This window comes from Carettochelys insculpta, chromosome 4 (assembly GCF_033958435.1).
Source record: "Carettochelys insculpta isolate YL-2023 chromosome 4, ASM3395843v1, whole genome shotgun sequence".
Taxonomy (NCBI): Eukaryota; Metazoa; Chordata; order Testudines; family Carettochelyidae; genus Carettochelys; species Carettochelys insculpta.
The window spans coordinates 32,438,699-32,459,236 of record NC_134140.1 but is presented as its reverse complement, the minus strand read 5'-3'; the positions used below and the strand labels follow the sequence as shown (position 1 = coordinate 32,459,236).

At 40.1% G+C, this 20,538-nt stretch overlaps 1 protein-coding gene across 3 annotated transcripts in view; it reads left to right on the top strand.

Annotated features, from left to right (window-relative positions):
- The window catches only part of KCNIP4 (potassium voltage-gated channel interacting protein 4), a 444,168-nt gene that overhangs the window by 350,307 nt on the left and 73,323 nt on the right, over positions 1–20,538 (top strand). For all 3 annotated transcript variants that reach the window (XM_074991763.1, XM_074991762.1, XM_074991761.1), the window contains one exon: positions 12,064–12,188. In XM_074991763.1, coding sequence (XP_074847864.1) covers positions 12,081–12,188 — 108 coding nt within the window. In that variant the 5' untranslated portion in view covers positions 12,064–12,080. Of the gene's footprint in view, positions 1–12,063; positions 12,189–20,538 lie in introns of those variants that run through there.

Sequence of the window (20,538 nt, the reverse complement as noted above, 5' to 3'; positions counted from 1 at the left end):
AAGATATTTCCTAACTGCTCACCTGATCTACTGATGCTGGAGGCAACTCTGGAGGAGTGTGTCTGCTCCCAGCATTTTTATCCTTGCTCGCTTTGGTGGCAATGTGTCATTGCCATGTGTGGCTGCTGTCTGAGATACTGGTTTGGGTTTTTTCCTTTGCAAGATAATTAAGAATTAGAGACACAAAGTTGGTGAACTTATTTTTTTAATCAGCTTTGGTTGGTGAAGGACACATTTTCAAGCTTACAAGTTTGAAATGGTCTTTCTCTAAGCAAATGAAGTTAGTCCAATAGAAGATATGACCTTATTCACCTTTTCTCAGTAATATCATGGGACTAATGCAGCCATGCCAACACTGTAAAAAGTTAAATAGTAACAGAGAGTAAGCCATGCTAGTCTATACACTATCAAAACAAAAAGCAGTCAAGTAGCACTTTAAAGACTAGCAAAATAGTTTATTAGGTGAGCTTTCATGGGACAGACCCACTTCTTCAGACTGGTCTGGCTATGGTCTGAGGAAGTGGGTCTGTCCCACGAAAGCTCACCTAATAAACTATTTTGCTAGTCTTTAAAGTGCTACTTGACTGCTTTTTGTTTTGTAAAAAGTTAAGAATTAGTTCACTGGATAAGTGAATAGTCTCAAAGGAGTAGCTGTGTTAGTCTGTAGCTTCACAAAAAGAAGCAGTTCTGTAGCACCTGAAAGACTAACAAATTTATTTATTAGCTAATGAGCTTTCATGGGTAAGATGCAATACTTCAGATTTGAAGCAGAGATTAAGAACCCAGGGTTTCTATAGGAGGGAGCGGGAGGGAAAGGAGGAGGAGACACCTGTCATCAAGAGGCCCAGTGGAAGAAGTAAATTAAGTGGGATGGGTATCATTGCTTTGGTAGTTGCTACATTATTTTACATTAGAGATGGATTACATATGGCTCCATCTGAGTGCTTGAAACCTAGTTCCCCTATTTCCTTTAAACCAATAGTGGCATTTAATAAAATCCATATGAGTGTAAGCACTCATATGGATTTTTATTAAATGCCACTATTGGTTTAAAGGAAATAGGGGAACTAGGTTTCAAGCACACACCCTCATACCTTTCTTCACCCATACATTTATACAGGTGAACTCATGTGGGTGAAAAGTTGCATAGGGATAGCTGAGGAGGCCAAGGCATAGCAGGTCCAGCATGTCTGGCTGCATCCATGAATCTGGGGTGGGAAGCTGGTTGTATGACCCTCTTGTCAGCTTGCTCTCTTTTCAATGTAGTACTCAGGAGCAGGCAGTACCATCCATCCTAGGGAGAGAGGGAGGGGCCCAGGACCAGGTCCCTGGGCCGCCACCTCCCTGCCCAGCCAGCCAAGATGACCACCTGCAGAGGGATGATGGCAAGAAAAGAACTCCTATATCTTTGCATCAGTCTTTTTATATTTTTCAGTCCAAAAGCTCTTGTCCTGTCCTACTGCCCCAGGATACTGTGTTACCATTAGTCATCAGATGGGATTTTGATCTTTTCTTGATTAGGCCTCTTTCTCTTTCTTGGGTGGATTCTTTTGCAGGGCTCAGCTCCTATTATTCTCTGGCCATCAAAGTGCTGTTGGCAGCTGGTTGTCCAGACAGGCTGGCTTCAGGACTGATCAATTACATGCTCACCCATATTCACACTTTTCTCACTCACACAAAGGAAAGCTCATTTCAGAGAAAGCAATTTCTTTTACAAGGGAGCATCCAGGGCTTCTTACACACTTATGGTATCTATAAATCATTTCTTCTTAACTTATAATACTTAATGTAGACTGACCTATCAACTGCTACAAAACAAAGCTTACAAAAAGTTACAGGACTGACATCTGCATTGTGCTGGAATGAGCAGAGGCAACAAGGGTAATACTTTACACTGCATGTCTGAGATAAAAAGGGCAGGGGGGAAGAAACCTGCATGTGGACAGTACTCTGATTCCATCTTTGAAAGACTAGATAGCTGAGAACCATCTCATCCTCGCGCAGGATATGGAGTATACTGAAGAGAGGTAAATCCACTTTAACAACAATATGGTCTTCCACTTGAAATTGGTCATCATAGTAATTGGTTTGAGTGATTTCTGGCTCCAGTTGTGGACTGGTCAGGAACTGCAGAGCTGGTAGTCCCCTTATCCAAGCCCCACATTTGAAAGCTTCAGAAAGCCTGTTCTGGCCCTGGTGTAATTTTAAGCAATCTCTGAGGCTATTCCAAATGATGAAGGATTTCCACAGCCACCAATGAGCTACTCTAGCAACTCAGAAGAGCAAGAGCTCTTTTAAATTTGAAAGCTCTGTAGAGCTCCCTCCATCCCTGTAGCAACCCAAAGACATTCTCATAGGAGGAGGGACCAAAAAAAACCAGCCATTTCATGGTGGCTTTTCATCCTTCCTTCTCTCCTCCTGTGAGCAACAGAAGCTTCTGCTCTGCCTCTCTCTCCCCCTCTTCCATCTGCTGGGGAAGGACAGAGTGCGCTGAAGAACTGGGGAAGCTGCCTTCACAGCCTAAAGAGAGAGAAGAGATTTCCCCTGCCTCCCCCGCCTCTTCCTCGTCCCTCCTTGCCCCCCCCATAGCACCCCTAGGCATGGGAAAGGAGCAGAAATGAGGCTGGAGGAGCTGGATTGATCTGGAGGGTAGAACTAATATGGGTGGGCTGAAGTGATAGGGTAGCAGCCAGGTAGGAGATGGGTAAATGTGGGAGTCACTGCTTCCGCAGCTGAGGCCAAAACCACCCAACACAGTACATTTGGTAGAGGGGGAAACATGACTTGTCACGCAGTCAGGAGTTGGTGGGGAAGTTCAACATCAAAAGACAGATCTTCTCCCCACCATCCTTCAAATAAAAGCACAAAATAGTTTTTCTTCAGAAATCCTGTGAATTTTGCAGGGTCTTGAGGTTGACAGGACTTAAGAGCTTTGCTGAATGAAGCTGGACTTAAGCACATGCCCAAATACTTTTCTGATTTGGGACCAAACTGAGTGATGATATACCAAAAATAGGATAGTTTTTGTGCATGTTGTCACACTGAATACCAACCTGAGGGCAGACTCTCAAGAAACAAGGGACAGCGTCAAACTGGCTGTGAGTTCCGTACTTAGATTTCACCAACCAAGTAAGAAGTGTAAACTCCTCAGGCAATATACAGCTTTAACATGGAGTCACAGACATCCCTGTGGGCATTATGATCTAGCTTGCCCTCCAGAAAAGTTTGACTCTGACAAGTGGTCACATGACACCAAAGATCACAAAATAGTCAGGTTACTCAGCCACTTACCCCAGATAAATTTGTACCTTTGCTCACACACCAAAGATGACGCTTGTAGCCAATCCTGTAACAAACTAACTTAAGGCCTTATTAACTATGAAAAATAAATGAGATATTTGCAAGGATAAAGCAGTTATCAGGCAAACGATAATAGAATTTCTATAATAAGTAAACTTTATATGCCTTTTAGGGCTAACCAAGCTAAGAAGTTGGGGACTCTTTGCTTATGATTAGAAATCCTCCTTCCTCAGAGTTCAAGCAGCACAGTAATATGTTTTTCTTACCCAACATTTTTATTTCCTTCTCCCCAGAGCTCAAGATGTGATGGGATGAGTCCTGGTGCATTTACCCACTTCAAGGCTATGGCGCAATCAACAAAGTCTTTTGTGCACAAAGGCTGTTCTGATAGCTGTATACATCAGCGATAACACCTCTTGTGGTGAATGGGTATTTCACACCGGGTAGTCTTGCTCCTATAACTGTGGGGGGCATACAGTCTTAGCAAACGTTTCTGTAATTAGACATTTAAATAGTCCCCTATGCCATGGGATTCAGGAATTGCAAGTAAGATTTATACATGCAACAAGCATGTCATAAAGTCTAAACATTAAATACATTCATATTACTCTAATATCTATTTTAATTATACATGTATACAAGTGATCCAGTTTGGTTTCTACCTGTATATTTGTCAGGGTTCACAGAGGTCCAGGGCTTTGGTTTGAGCTGGCTGAATGTTTGCCCAATTGGGACCAAATTGAATAATGATGTATAGAAGATGAATAGTTTTTGCACATGCAGTTATTTGGTAGCAGTATACACATTTGCTTTTATCTACACAAATGTGTGCTTATGTAACTTATTGTCCAGCTTTTGGACGTATTTTTAAATACTACTTTTTAAAGAGAAAATTTACATGTTTTATATTACTGTAAATCTTTTCCCTCATTTAGTGAACTGAAAAGTTATAAAGACATAGCTCATCTGGCACATTTAGGCTGTGTCTACACTCACCCCATCCCGTCGGAAGGGGCATGGTAATGAGGCAATTCAAAGCGGGCTAATGAGGCGCTAACATGCATATTCAGCACCTCATTAGCATAATGGCAGCTGTACGAATTTTGAAGTGCAGACTTAGAATTGCAGATTGACAGTGGAGATGGACGCAGCTTTGAAATGTGCGCCCCACTTCAACATTTCCTTACTCCAAGCTAGTTTTGTTGGAGTAAGGGAATGTCATAGTGGGGCACTTATTTCGAAGCTGCCCCCATCTTCACTGTCAATCTGCAATTCAAAGTCGGCACTTTGAAATTTGTGTGGCTGCCATTATAGTAATGAGGCGCTGCATGTGCATGTTCACACCTCATTACCATGCCCCTTCTGACGGGGAGGTCAAGTGTAGAAGCAGCCACAGTTGGGGTTGGTCCTGCTTTTGAGGGGGTTGGACTAGATAGTCTCTTCCATCCCTATTCCTCTGTGATTGTAGGCCATACTTTCTGAAACCGGGGTAGAAACTACTTGAAGTAGAAGAGCACTGCAACTGTTAAAACACTTTGCATAAAACTTGAAGGGGTAAATTCCAGTTTCTCTTCCTTTGGTCATATAAAATATATCCTGACCTTTTCTGTGCAAAAACCAATTAAATGCTTTAAGACCTAATATCTAGAGAATTGATATGGGAGATTTTAACATTTCATTAGTGACTCTAAAATTAAGATAATCCGTGTATTATTACATGGTTTCACTGCATGTTTAATAAAGTAGATTTCTGCATCCCAGTATTGCACTCTAACCTTATCAGTATAGCTACACTGAAGAGATGTAAAAAATCCACACCCCTTTGTAATGCAGCGTTGACAGCACCAGGTCAACAGGAGGGCTCAGTAGCATCTTCATTGAAGCACTACATTAGCACAGGTGTGCCAGAGCAGCTGCACCGCTGTAGGGTATGAAGTGTTTCAATGCCCTCTGTGTGTGAATCTGTAGCTAATATATGCGAAAAAGGTACTGGATGCTAAATGTTACTCCAAGTAAACAATGCACCAAAAGCTTTGTTATCCAGCAAGTTGGGGAAATGAGGGGTGCCCAGTTAATCAAAGATTCTGGGTAAATTAGAATCTGCGGGGGGGTTCCAATCTTAAGCAGGGGAACAAGGTGTGGGAGGCAGTGTGGGCCCCAGGATGGACATGGGGGCTTTAGTGTGGGACCAGGAATGAGGGATTCAGGTGTATGAAAGAGATTGGGTGTGGGAGGGGATGTGGAGCATGGGCTCTGGGAGGGAGTTGCAGTGTGGGTTGGGCACGGAAGGGGTTTTGGGGCATTGGATTCAGGCAGCACTCACCTTGGAGGGCTCCTCAGAAGTGAAAACACATCCCTGCTGCTCGTAGGTGGAGGTGCAGTAGGTAGCTTTGTCTCTACCCCCAGACGCCAACCCCCCCACCCCAGCTCTCATTGGTCAAGGACAGTGCACAGAGCTGCCATAATGGTTTCTCCACCTAGGAGCAGCCAGGATATGTTTCCATGCCAAGGGAGCCAGGAAAGGAATGTGCCAGCCCCCTGCCAGTTGGGCTAGAAACTAGACTTTCAGCAAAGATCAGAAATGGTGGTTTACAGAGCTTTCTAGCTGGTACAGAGCTGGATAGCACAGCTTGTACTGTGTTTCGGAAATTCAACACTTTCAATAAGTTTGTTCTTTTCAAAGAAGTTTCACTATGGACTTGTTTAACTGACAACTTATTTGTATAAAAGAATACAGAAAAACAGAATTCAATAAGTGTATTAGACTAAAATTATTATTAGTACAGAGCTTATTACCACATGGTTGTCTAATATAATTAGATGAATCAGTAAAATGCTATATAAATTATTAGTGGTAAAGATAAATCCAGACAGTGTCTGTGTTTGTCTCTTGCCTTATTACTCTGTGGATTAATTTGCCTTGTATTAAAACTAGTGAAGTCTCTTTAGGCTGTCAGAATGTTCACAAATGGCATTTCTGGAGTTAGTCTGTATCTGTCTGTGGTCTGGCCCATTTAAGCATGCAAATAGTGTACAGGACAGAGTCATAGCTGTGGGCGGATGACCACCCACTTAGGATCCAGGTCCTCCCACCACCAGCCCTGGCTCTGTTCCCACCCAGACACAAGGGTTTGCCCCTTTCCTCCAGGTGCTCCAGTTGGGCCTGGAGAATGGTGTCAGGGGTTGTGCCTTCTAGAGGGGGGAACTGGGAGCTTGCAAGCTCCTGTGCCCTGAGCCTGCTACCAGGCAGAAGTATAAGGCAATCAACTAAGGCCTAATTTAAATGTCATGTTCCTCCACTAACATCATATATGCCATCATGTGCCAACAATGCCTAGATGCTTTGTATATTGGACAGACTTTAAACTCTCTTAGACAAAGAGTTAATGGGCACAAAACAGACACAGAAACACTCCTGATCCACAAACCGGTCAGCCAGCATTTTAATGGAGCGCGCCATTCTGTTAATGACTTGAAAGTTTGCGTCTTACTGAAAAGGAATTTTCATAATAGTCTTGAAAGAGAGGCTGCTGAACTCTCTTTTATATTCAGATTTTACTCATTAACATGTGGTTTGAACCAGGAAAGGAATTTTCTGAGTCATTATAGGGGCTCATTTGCAGACTTAGCTTAATCTAATTCTTGACCACCACCTCACCCCGCCTGCCCCTCTACTCTGATTTGCTCACCTTGGTCATTTTTTTCTGATTTGTCCACCTTGATTACTGTTTTTGGTTCTCTGTGCCTTAAATTTTGAGTCTGTTCTGGTATGGCTATGGTCTAAAGAAGTGGGTCTGTCCCACCAAAGCTCACCTAATAATAAATTATTTTGTTAGTCTTTAAAGTGCTAACTGACTGCTTTTTTGTTTTGATAGTATATAGACTAGCACGGCTTTCTCTCTGTTACTAATTTAAATGTGTCAAATTTGCAAATGAATTCCAATTCTTCCTTTGTAATCTTGAGGAATTCATTTGCAAATTTTATGCATTTAAATTAGGCCTTAGGGAAGATCTCAACTATCTTATCCATTACAAGGGCAATTTCCCCACCTTTGATGTTCTCAGGAGTGAGACACATCCTACTTAATTTGCTTTGTCTTCTGGTCCTACTAGTGACAGGTAACCCCACCCCCTTTTTTATCTTCTCTTCTCCCTTCCTGTACCCCTCCCTGCTATATAAACCCTGTATTCTAAGGGTCTCTTCCAGTCATCTGAAGAAGTAGGTCTTACTCTCAAACTCTCATGATCTAATAAATGTTAGTCTTTAAAGCGCTACAGGACTGCTGGTTATTTGTGAAGCTGCAGATTAACATGGCTAATCCTTGGAGACTAAATTTGACATGTAGTTAGTGCAAGATTTCAATAGTGTGAATGGAGGTGACCTTTAAGTCTTGGTCCTTTTCTTCTGTTGCACTAATTAGTGTATATAGCATCCATATCTTTAAAAAATTAACTTTTACATATAAGGGAAAGATTTGTTTTCATACTAAGCTTCTGTATGTTTTTATGCAAAATGATATTTACTCAGTGTTGAGAGCCAATCTTTGCAGTTAGGGATGGGGAGACACTTATATCCTCTGTTCTTAGATCAGCTGTGTGCCAGTTTCTTCAATTTGGCATTATGCTTTCAAGCTTTTGTGTGCTACTGTGAGGACTAGACACTTGTTTCATTTGAAAAGGAAGCTGAAGTTGACTTCCCTGTGAATAAAATCACCCAGAAAGGGACTATCGGGAATCTTGTTGCAGACAGTTCCATTTTCCATATGAAAAATATAATAGAGGAATACCTTATTCACCTGTGTTCACAGAAGACTTTTTGTTGTGAGAGATATTCACTTGAATATCTTGGCGAAATTCTAAACAAGGTGATGTTTCCATCTATTGTGTAACAAAATTTATTCCATATGTTTGGCTGTGTTACTGTTCATTTCCATTCATAGACCCTGTTCTGTGTTATTGATGCAGAGAAGTAATGGCTTGGAGAAGTCAAAAATGTAGATTCTTGAAACCCAAATACATGCGTCTTGGAGTCCAGTTATAAAATACGGTAGCCTCTTTGGACCAAACTGGATCTACTGTTTTAACACAGTCATGTTTTATCATGACACTGCAATGTTACAAAACTCCTGTTTCTATTGCACTTATTGGCTATGTCTACACTAGCCCCAAACTTCGAAATGGCCACACAAATGGCCATTTTGAAGTTTACTAATGAAGCGCTGAAATGCATATTCAGCGCTTCATTAGCATGCGGGCGGCCGTGGCAGTTCGAAATTGACGTGCCTCGCCGCTGCGCGGCTCGTCCTGATGGGGCTCCTTTTCGAAAGGACCCTGGCTCTTTCGAAGTCCCCTTATTCCCATCAACTCATGGGAATAAGGGGACTTCGAAGTAGCCAGGGTCCTTTTGAAAAGGAGCCCCGTCGGGATGAGGCGCGTCAATTTCGAAGTGCTGCGGCCGCCCGCATGCTAATGAAGCACTGAATATGCATTTCAGCGCTTCATTAGTAAACTTCGAAATGGCCATTTGTGTGGCCATTTCAAAGTTTGGGGCTAGTGTAGACACGACCATTGTGTGATCCTTAGGCATATTCAGCACTTTAGGCATGTTCAGTGTATGTTGCACTGAAGTAAGTGGTGATTCAGTACCTTTGACAATCAGATATTAATAATCCAACTGATGTTGATTTCCATGCAAGTAGGATGTGACTCTGTAAGTTCCTCTATAGAATTAATTCTTGTGCACAATTTTTATACTGCAAACCAGTGTAAAACAAATTTGATGTTCTAAAATAGTGCCACCTGGGCTTAGATCTTGGATGACAAGTTCCAGCAAATTTTCACAGGCCATTAATCAAGACAATTAGGCTTTTTTGTAATGGAAGTGCCTGCAAAGTCCTGAATACTAAATGACAGAGCTACCTGTTTCCTGATTATAACAATATTTTTTTCAAATGCAAATTAAAAGAATTGAATAGTATTGGGAAGAAAAAACCTTTAATGTTTAATTCAGGATATTCTAATCTTCCGCGTGCCATGCATAATCATTGTCATAAACTAAGGTAGCATGTTAATGCACCAACTGTATATAATGGCATCTGTAAATAAGGGTGCATCTACACTAGGAACTAACTTGGAAGTAGCCAGCAGAGAGTCTACACACATTTTCTTTTACTTTGAAGTAGGGAGCCCAACTTCGAAGTCCTTACTCCATTCCCGGGAATGGAACTTTGAAGTTTAACTTCAAAGTTGGGTGTGTGTACATGCTCAACTTCGAAGTTTTTTTTGTAGTGTAGACACAGCCTAAGTGATCTAAGTAGAACAGTTCTTTGCTTCTTAACATAAAAAACCTTTTCCACATACAATGTGAGCTGAAACAAATTTGGCAGGAACATCTTCAATATGACAAATGATGGGTTACCGTCGAGGATCCAGTGTAGCAAATCACTTAAACATGTGGAACTTCCAGTCAATATCTTGAAGCCAAGGGTACATAAGCAGGGGGTAGAAGTTGAGCATGTGGTTGAAGTGTTCTGCAGAATCAGGCCTCTGTTCTGAGACTGTGTAGTGGGCCAAATATTTTAACAGTAAATAATCATTATGAAATCTCTTAGGGTTGCACGTGGATTCACATTACACCAAGCAAAAAGGCCACCTTCAGCAGCACAAACTAGAAATAAAAGAAGAGGACTTTTGACCAAATGCTGGTTGCCCTTGTGAATAATTTTTGACAGAATATTAATTTCTGTGAATTCACTGTTTTTCTTTAAGTAGTCACTAAACTTCCAACATTACCACTTAAATCACATGATATTGTTTTACTTCATGACCAGCTGACTGAAACTTTTAAGATGAAGAATAATACTGAACAGTCACTAATGAGTACTTTTGTTTGCACACAAATACCCTTATTGCCGTGATAATGCTTGTGTTTATATGAAGGACTGTCACTCCCCTAAGTATAATGAATGGAAATTTTTCCATGCAAATATTCTAAAATAGTGGAGAAAATGATCAACTGTTTGAAATGTGAATGAATGTTTGCGAATGCTGTTACTATAGTGTTCTACCTACCCTAGCTAAGGTTGCCATAGCACCCGAGCACTTCATAATCTTCAGTCTATTTACCCTTATAATATCCCTGTGATGTATTCACATTTTGCGTATGGGTTTTCAAAGCAAGATGTGACTTGCCTGAGGTACATAGGAGGGTTTTACAGTGAAGCAGAGAAATGAGCCCTCTTCTCCCAAAATCTAGGGTAGAGACTTATCCATTGGTCCGTCCTTCCTGTGGTGGATACCAAAGCTTTTTTTTCAAAACATGTTTTCTTCCTTTTCTTCTCTGAAATTCTTTAAAAGTTAGATATTCCATTCAAGTTCCAGGAGCAAAATCTTTTTGCCGAAAGGGTTGACAAAACAGTGCAGTTATACTGAGGTACAGCTGAGTCATGTGTGATTACATACTTGGGAGGAGGGGAGTTTTTTAAAGTGAAATTTCAGTTTCTTTGTTTGATTGAAATCAACCTCCTTATGTCAGATTTCACCCTGGGAGCTGGAAGTCACTCTTGTAGCAAATGTCAGAACAAAACATGGCCTGTGGGAAGGCACTTCCTAAAGTGTAAAAAAAAAACCTGTATTTTAAGAATGTTTGATACGGCAAAATAAATCTAATAACATTTCCCAATAAGACTCTATGCACATTGGGCCTTCTCAAACAATGCTTCTGTATTTTGTGATTTATATGAGCTAAGAAGTGTTATGTATGTTTTTTTTTTGTTTTTGTTTTTTGGCTCAGATTACATATCTATAGAGGGATCAACTTTCACACTAGAACAAGGTAGTGAATTTAATATATTTGTCCCTAGAGCACTACAGAAAATGTACTTGGTACTGTGATTATTTCAAAATACTGTGAAACAATTTAAAAACAACATGGGTCTATTGCTGGGATGAGACATTGGGAACAATACAACTCTCAGAACAGTATTTGTCCTATAAAGGCCTTTGCCACAGCTTTATTGGACTTTTAACTGTAAAACTTTAACTTACACAAGTTAATCAAATCTGTGAGAGCTCACGATCCTTGTAAGCTCATGCTCTGCTGTAAGCCTTGAAGGTCTGCATGTGCTCAAGTTGGCACATTCCCCACTTAGTTTCCCAGCTGTGAAAAGGCAGGATTACCCAGGAGGCTATTTTGTACTTGTATACAGCAGTAAAGTTTAACTTCAGATATGAAACGTGCCCGCTTATGTCTTGTGGAATTACACAAATACCATTTTGGTCTTTAGGATAATAGGCCAACACTTACATGCTACAGTCCAAAGTTGCAAATCTTCATTTGTTAATTAATCAGTGAGTCAGCAAAAGATTCTTGTTGCTATATCCTGATGTCAATGCTATTTTGTGAAACTTGAATTATTTTCACTATAATGAAATCATAAGCATTACAGACAGAAAAAGACCTGTTAGGGAGGTTGTGCATAACTGTGACGGATTCTTCCTTGCTGTGGTGGTGGAGATGGTAGTGTTTAATATTTATATTATGATAGTGTTCAGATCCTGCTAATCAGGAGGGGGTCCTCATATGAGATCCTGTGCAACCATACAAGTGGTTACAATCTATGCCCAGTGAGCTCACAGTGTCATCTCTCTTGAATGTTGTAAATGCCTTTTTTCCTTAAAAGTCTAATTTAATTTTTCTGTTTGTAAAGTGAGCACACATTTGTGTCATGTATGTTCTTGTTGAGCTGTCTTTCTGTTCTGTAGACAGCGTGGAAGATGAAATGGAAATGGCCACTGTGCGGCATCGGCCTGAGGCCCTTGAATTGCTGGAAGCACAGAGCAAATTCACAAAGAAGGAACTTCAGATCCTGTATAGAGGATTCAAGAATGTAAGCACTTTCTTTCTGACTTTATTGTCACCATAAGTAGCATGCAATCCATTACAAAATAAGAAATTATATATGAACAGCATGCAAAATGAAAATGTTAATCATTTGAGTAACAAGGTACTATCTACCTCATCAATTTAGCAAAAGCAAAAAATACTGAGTTTGCTTTAACCAAGATAAATTGTTTAAGGTATTCATAAGTTTAACTGTTCAATTTGTAGGAGGTTTTTGTTGTCTTTGGTTAAGTACTACTGACAGATATGCTGTAACACCATTCGCAAAAATTTGCTTAATGAGAAATAAGTCCATGACAAACCCTGGATCGAAAACCATCAGAATTTTGTGGAAGTTCTAATCCAAATTCAGCTCAGGTACCAAATTATAGTCCTTATCTCTACAACAGACTAAATCACAAACCTAAATCTCAACATCTTGCAAGTATATGCAAACTTGTGTGTATATAGCTTGAGCTCATCTCAAATTTAACAGATGTGGTATTTGAGACAAACATGGAGAAATGGAAAAAAAGTTTGGTTAGACCTTACAATTTACATTCTTGTTCTCTTAACTGTGCCATTGATTTAAAGTATCATTTTCAGTAATTTATTTAACCTCTGTATCAGTTTGCTCCTCAGGATGATAATATTTACCTTACAACGGTAATGGGCAGTTCAATTAATTAGTGTATGTGAATCCTTTTGAGATTCTAATGTGAGCCATTATATAAGTGCATACTTTTATTATTGTTCCCAAATGGTAAATTGTAAACATTCGTATGAAACAAGAGGGGCTGTAGCCCTGATGTACTTTTTTTTATGTGAATTGCAAATAGGTTTCTTTTAGATGAACAAGATGACAAACTGTTCTACAACTAGCCATTTTAACCTGCAGATTAGTTGCTTTTAACCTAAGACATAAGGCTTGTTTCTCCACTATCTTCTTGCAATTTATTTTATCATTTAAGCTTGTGCAAAGTGGTTATAAAAACAACATGAAATCAAAATGGTAGTTCTGGCTGGGTGTGGTCACAGAAGACCTCTTTGACACCCACCATCTTGCTTTCTGGGGCTCCCCACCACCCATCTTGCTGAGCCAAATCCTTTGGTCTCCCCCAGCCAAGGAACAGAGTTGGGGTTACCACCCCCCCGGAAGAGCAATGCAGACACTGTTTAACCACAGCTCTGGGTGGGATGCATTTCTAGGGCACAGCACCAAGTAACTCAACCCTCAGAAGTGATTAAAACCCAGATAAATCTGTGTTTCTCTGTGCAAAAGACTTCCACAGGGAGAGCTCATTGGGCAAGTCCCCTTTATCAATGAAAGGGAGATATGCACAGTGGTAGCCTTCCCCAGGTAATAACAGTTTACTCTGGGCTTGGGCATAACCAAAAGAGTTTTTATTAAGCAAACAAGTGAAATTATAACAAGTGGTTATAAATAAAAAGCTTCCAAGTCACGAATGATCTACCCTTGACTCCAATAAACTATAAAGTGCTTCTGTTTCTCCTTCTGATGTGTTAGGCGATTTCCAAGGAAGGCTGAAGATGAAATCTAAAGGAACCCAGGTCCCTCTTTATGCCTTTCCCCTTTGGAGGGGATTCCATTGTTCTCCTTTTTTAAAAGTAGTCTCTTATTTATATTCATAATCCATTTTCCAAAAAGCATGGGGGAGGGTCTGTTACAGTAGTATTTTGTACAAATGAAATCAGAGTCTGTTACATACACATGTGAAGTTATTGTCCCACAGAGTGGAATGAAGTTATTTCTGAGTCCGGTTAACATCTGTACTCACCTGAAAATATCAAGAAGTGTGTTTTTTGTTTTGTATCATTGCCATGCGATTTCACCACATAAACAAATGTTTTTTTATGTGGCATTATTACACTGTTAACTTTCCACCAAGATGTTTGATTTTGAATGACCTTGAATAATCTGAATTGGAATTGTTCACCAGTCATCAGTGAGCAATTTCCAGTCACTGAGCTAAAAGTCCTAAGTTCAGATGAAAGCAAAAACATATTCAACCTTCCTTTACGACCTTTTTTGATTGTTTTCTTTTGACCTTCACTTGGCATTTACTATAAAACTGAAATATAAGAAGTTAGATGTAGTACCACCAATAGCATACTGATTGCACAGTGACAAAAATGTAGTACAATATTTTTATTAAATGGCAGGCGCTTAGAAGAAACAGCAAGCTGTACAGATTTCTTAGTTTTCATAACATCTGTAATGAAAGAAGTCTAGCTGAAATTTCTTTTGAAACAAAAAGTTTTCAGTGAAAAATCCAAATACTAATAAAATACATCAGACCTTAGGGCATCCTGGTTGAATATCATTCTTGACGCCATTGGGAATTTAAATGTATGGTAGTGATTAACAGTGATTGCTCTTAAAAGCTTTCCAACTCCTTTAGATAGCTAGAGAATATTTCCTTGTTCTTCACAGTATTCTCTAGCTATTGCAAATCCTGAGGTGATGTTCTCTAATTATCTAAAACATAATTGGAAAGGTTTTAAGTGCTACCATTGTAAGGTGGGAAATTGAGGCCTACGTGTATGTTTCCAAAAGAACAGTTTCTGGCCTTTTGAGTCTTTTTTGGAACTGAATAAATTTTTTCACAATAGAACCATGTATATAAAATATCTCTGCTGTAAGAAAATATTATGAGAATTATCAATAAGACTAAAATGGGAATTCCATCTCTTATACTTATTTTCCCCTTTTACCTTCCAAGATTCATCAGATTTTTTTGTCACAGTAATACATCCTTCCTTCTTCAGATGTTTTTCAAATGGAGTTGAAGCAGCCTTAGTACTTGCTGGACACCAATGTTATCTTCAGAATACTCTCTACAAATATGATTTTGTATGTTCTTGCCCCTATTCTGCCTCGCTGTTTGCTTTGACCACATCCCACACAGTCTTTGTCTCACAGCATCTACCCTCCATGCTCTCCTCCTTTCTTGTCTCCATCTTCTCCCTTTCCTACCTCCTTGACAATCTGCCTGCAGTGTCCTCCTCTCCTTCCTTTGTCTTTGCCTTTACCAAATCTCCTCCTATCAGAACTACCCACAAAAGCTTATGCACAAGACACTAACGTGATATTTGTAAACCATTACATTGCTGCTTTCCATTCCACCCATTCCTTGTCTGCCATGCATACGCAGGGTTTGCCTCAATGGGAAAGTTATATAGGTGTAAGCAAAATTGTGAATTAAGTCAACATAATTATGCCAAGGTAATGCTCCTCTCCCCCTCGTCTTGAAGTCTCTTATTATAAAAAGCATACAGTGATTTTTTTCAGTGCAACTTCTGTTGCTTGTGGAACCAACACAGAGGATAAGTAAGTCAGTTTACTTACTAATATCAGTTCTGTGCCACAGAATCCCTTGAGCTGCCTTAAAATATTTGCAAAGACCAGGAATTCCTGTCCTTACAAGAACTTGATTTACTCTAGGAATCCTCTAAATTCTAAAAGTTGAAATTGTCATAGGATTCACTTTCACGCCACATGAATCTAGTACCAGTCTCATCCATAGGATAAGTTATGCACACACACACACAATACTTTCAAATATTTTTTTATGAGTAACACTCCCAAAGATAAACTGTTATAGCCAGACAGTTACAATGTTCCCTACTGAGACTAACACTAAATAGAGAATTCTTATTTTCATTTAACGTGAAGAATATAACACAGGACTTACGCTCTTACAAAATAAATACAGGGATTGGGACTTCTGACAATCAGAGATTTTCTGCGTTTGTGTAGGCCCACTCTGGGTATAACTTGGACAGTTAAGTAGAAATTTACGAGTACCACATAACCAGGTGTTTCAACACCCACATATATAACATCAAATAAGAAAGAAAAAAACTTGTTGGCAGTAACTGTAGCTGTGGAAATAACAATCAGTCTTGTGGCATCTCAGAGCCTAACAAATGTATTAGGTCATGAACATTCCCGCTTCTTCAGCTGACAAAAGGCAGAATCCGGGGTTTATATAGCACGAAGGGTCCGGGGAGGAGAAAAAAAGGTTACCTGTCACTAGTAGGGCCAGTTAATGAAACAAGTTAAGCAGGATATGTATCATTCCTGTGAATATAAAAGCTGAGGAAATTGCCCTTGTAATGCATAAAATGGTTAAGGTCTCTTTTCAGGCCAAGATTACAGGTGTCAAATATGTAAAGGATTTCCAATTCAGATGTCTCCATCTGTAATCTTTTGGTAAAATTCTTTTGTAGAAGAATGGCTACTTTTAAATCCATTATTGAAAGTCCAAGGAAGTTAAAGTGTTCCCCTGTAGACTTATGTACATTCCATTTCCTGATGTCAGATTTATGTCCATTCATCCTGTCCAGTTTGTCTAATATGCATTGCTGGCACATGATGGCATATATCACATTAGAGGATGTGCAGATGGTTTGGCTAATATGGTTAGGTTCTATGATGGTGTTGCTTGCATAGATGTGGGGATAGAGCTGTCAATGGGTTTTGTTGCAGGGATAGGCTCCTCGGTTAGTGTTCCTGTGGGGAGGTGTGTTACTGGTGCTCAGTATTTTTTTTTGAGGTTGGACGGCTCTCTGTAGAAGAAGACTGGCCTGTCATCCAAAGCCTGTAAGAGTGATGGATTTTTTTTCCAGGATACGTTGTAGATAGTCGGTGGCATGCTAGAGAGGTTGTACTGGGGGCTGTAAGTGATGCAAATGGTGTTCTGTTATTTTTCTTGTTGGGTTTATGTTTAAGAAGGTGAATTCTGGGTGTTCATCTGTCTTTGTAAATCTGTTGCCTTACTTCTACAGACTAACATGACTACCCATCTGATACTATGTACACTGTCTCTTGCTAATAAGAATGAGGCTTACCAGTTCTGGTTAACTGGTAAGGACTGGAGCAGCTCCCACCCAATGGGGGGCAGGGAGTTGCTGCAGCCCAGCCCAAGTAGCCCCAGTCTGTAGCTGCCCAGGGAATGGGGTTCTGGGGAGCCTGCTCCACCCAGCTGCCCCCTCCCCATGGTGCACCATGGACCAGAGCTGCTCTGGCTGGGCTGGAGCGTCTCTGCCCATGGTGTGACTGGGACTGCCATGGATGGAAGGGGAGGGCTGCTCTGGCCTGGCTGGAGCACCCTGCCTGCTGTGCACCCAGAGTTCTGGGAACTGGGGCTGCTCTGGTAGATTTACATCCCTAATGGAAATCCATATTTTAATAGAACTTTTAATATGAAATGTCTTTTGTGCATCAAAATTATGTACTGTGCATGAAAAGTATCATTGTTGTCTGTGAATTTGCAACTACATTTTTTCTTTATACAATACAGTTTTCTCTGTGTATCTCTGTTTATCCAAACACTGAAGGAGTAATAATTTCCTTGGTTCTGGTCATGACAGAAAAAAAAATCCTGTCTAATTATGCACAATATATGCTTGTAAGCTACTTCCATAGTTTTGCTTCCATATAGATGAGAGATACTATCTGAATCAAGTGTTTCTGTAATGTGCATGACATTTAAGAGGTTTGGGCAATTACTTTGTTGTTGTTTAATTAAAAACTAAATAAGTCTTCAAAGACATTTTAATCAATTGGGTTTCCTTATGAAAGCAAATTACAGTAAGCACTACAATGATCATCTGAGTTGACATTCTCAATATCACAGAACCCATCATAGAATAAGTCATGTGGTTGAATCAGAAAGTCAAGGAATGAGTCTTTGAGTTTATGAGTCTGCTTTGATTGCTTTAGTGAGGATTTCTCTGGAAGAACATCACCTCTGCTGCAGTGTTCAGGAGAAAGAAGTTGAGGATGATAGTACAAGAAGGGGCAGAAGCATTCATTTAGCTTTCTGGGAGAGAGGTGTTTAGTTCATGGCCTCAGGCACTAGGGCAAGTGAGAGTTGAAAGAAAATGTGAGGTGGTGGCAGATGATCCCTCAGATGAGCTAACAGCTATGAGGATACACACTGTGGGAGGACTTAGACCTATGTTCAGTAATTTAGAAATTTTAAAGCTTTTACATTATCATTGAAAACTTAGCTTAATGGAAGTCTCAGGCCTCTCCAGGCTCCAAAGATTTTCCCCAGCATTCTGCATTCACAGTCTTCCTGGAGTGTTGTTGATAAATTGTTGCTCAGCTACCATCACAGTGGGACCCCTCCATTTTGCATTTGGCTTCCTGTCTTCCCATTTGTTGTAAATTGAAATTGTGATTGCTGCAATCATTAACCTTTCAAACCAATGGCTCTGTGGCATTCCTAGTACAAATGGCACTTCACAGTAAATTGCCTAGACTATCAAGCATGTACTCAGCATGTGGACTTTCTTTTTCTTTTGTCTATTAATAAGTCTCTTACAGCTTTAAGCCTCCACATATTTCTATGTAAAAATACTTAGCATTGGTCTCCACTGCAAATTTTTATCTGCACAGCTGTGTCTCTCAAGTGAGACAAGTCCCTAACCCTAAGAAAGAATTACATGGAGGACCAAACCCTCAGTGTAGACAGTGCTATGTCTGTTGTACTAATAAATATATTAGAAAATTACCAGATGTTCAGTGAAATTTTGATAGATTTTAAATGAGTGTCATTACTGAAACATATTCAGTAAACATATACTCCCCCACCCCTGTACCATGGGACGTGGGACTTGATTCTTAGTCTTGCAAACTATCCATCACTATTTCCTGAGAAGTAAGTACGGACACTTTATGAGTGAGAGATATTTAAATAGTTACCTTATATATTTATATTTTCTGATAAAATATTTTTGAAGACACCTATGACCCCAGAGGCACTGAGAACATTGACAAGGGAGAATTAAATCTCTGCTCTACAGCCTTGGCTGAGAGCCAGCGGGCTTTTAGCTTATGTGGAAAAGCATATGGCTTTAGGTCCTAAGGTCGCAGGTTCATTCCCTCCTGCTGGTCTAGCTGTTAATAAGTGTGTACATCAGACATACACCATATGTTGAAATCCAACATAGTATAAATTCTGCTGTGATATGAAATATTTAACTTGTACATACAAAAAAATAAAACAGATTTAACCTTTCACTAAAATCTCCTAGAGGAACTTGTTAATATCTTATAAAAGGTCAAAACATTTCTAAACACAAACTTAGGCTGGGTATACACTTGCCCTCAACTTCAAAGGGGGCGTGTTAATCAGGGTGATGGGAGATTACTAATAAAGTGCTGTGGTGAATATGCAGCACTTCATTAAGCTAATTCTCCCCCACGGGAAGTTCAAAGTGTCAAACTTCAAAGTGCCAGCATGCGTGTAGACACAGGCACTTTGAAGTGCCTCCACTACTTTGAAGTGCCTTTTATCCTCAAAACTTTGAAGGAGTAAAAGCACTTGGAAGTAGCACAGGCACTTCGAAGTCCCCACGGCTAAACGCATGCTGGCACTTCGAAGTTTGACACTTTGAAGTTGCCGCGGGGGGCAATTAGCCAAATGAAGTGCTGCATATTCACTGTCAATCTACTGCTAGATCTTTCAGAAGGAAGTCTCCTGCCCCTGTGTTTAGACTGCGTAGGAAAATTGTTCACTTGCCTCTTCCTACTACATCCAGTGCCAGCAGCTGCAATATTCCTTCTCTCAATCTCAGCAGAGGAAGAGATCCTTCAAATCTTAGGTGACAATGAAGTATTCTTCAGCTTCATCCTCATTGCCTAATGTCAGACTTCTGGTTTGATGGTCATAGAAAGGTGAGGTTAGAAGGGACCTGGAGAGGTCACCAAGTCTAGCCTCAGAGCTGAGGAAGGACAAGTTAAACCTAAACCAGCCCCACCAGGGGTTTGTCCAAGCTGTTCTTAAAAACTTCCAATGACTTGGATTCCACAACCTCCCTTGAATGACTGTTGAAGAACTTAGCAACGATTACACTTTGAAAGCTTTTTATTCATATATAACTTAAATCTCCCTTGATGAAGATTAAGCCCATTACTACTTGTGCTACTTCCAGTAGGCATTTAGAATAATTGATCATGGTCCACTTTATTACTGTCTTTAATATATCAGAAGATGGTTATCTGGTCTGTCCTCAGTCTTCTTTTCTCAAGATAAAGTATGTCCAGTGTTTTTTTTAAAGCTTTCATCGTAAGGCAATTTTTTTCCTAAAGCTTTTATACATTTTGCTGATCTCCTCTGGAGTTTCTTGCCAGAATTGGGCACTGTGCAACAGCTGAGGCCTTGCTAATGCTAAGCAGAGAAGGATGGAGGGATAAACTCTATTTTCTCTGGTATTTGTGTAACCTTAACTCTCAAGTAACAGCCACAAACATGGGAGTGCTTGAGCAATGCCACCCCTTGGGGACCAGCCCTCTCAGTGCCCGCCCTGCTTCCCTCCAAGCT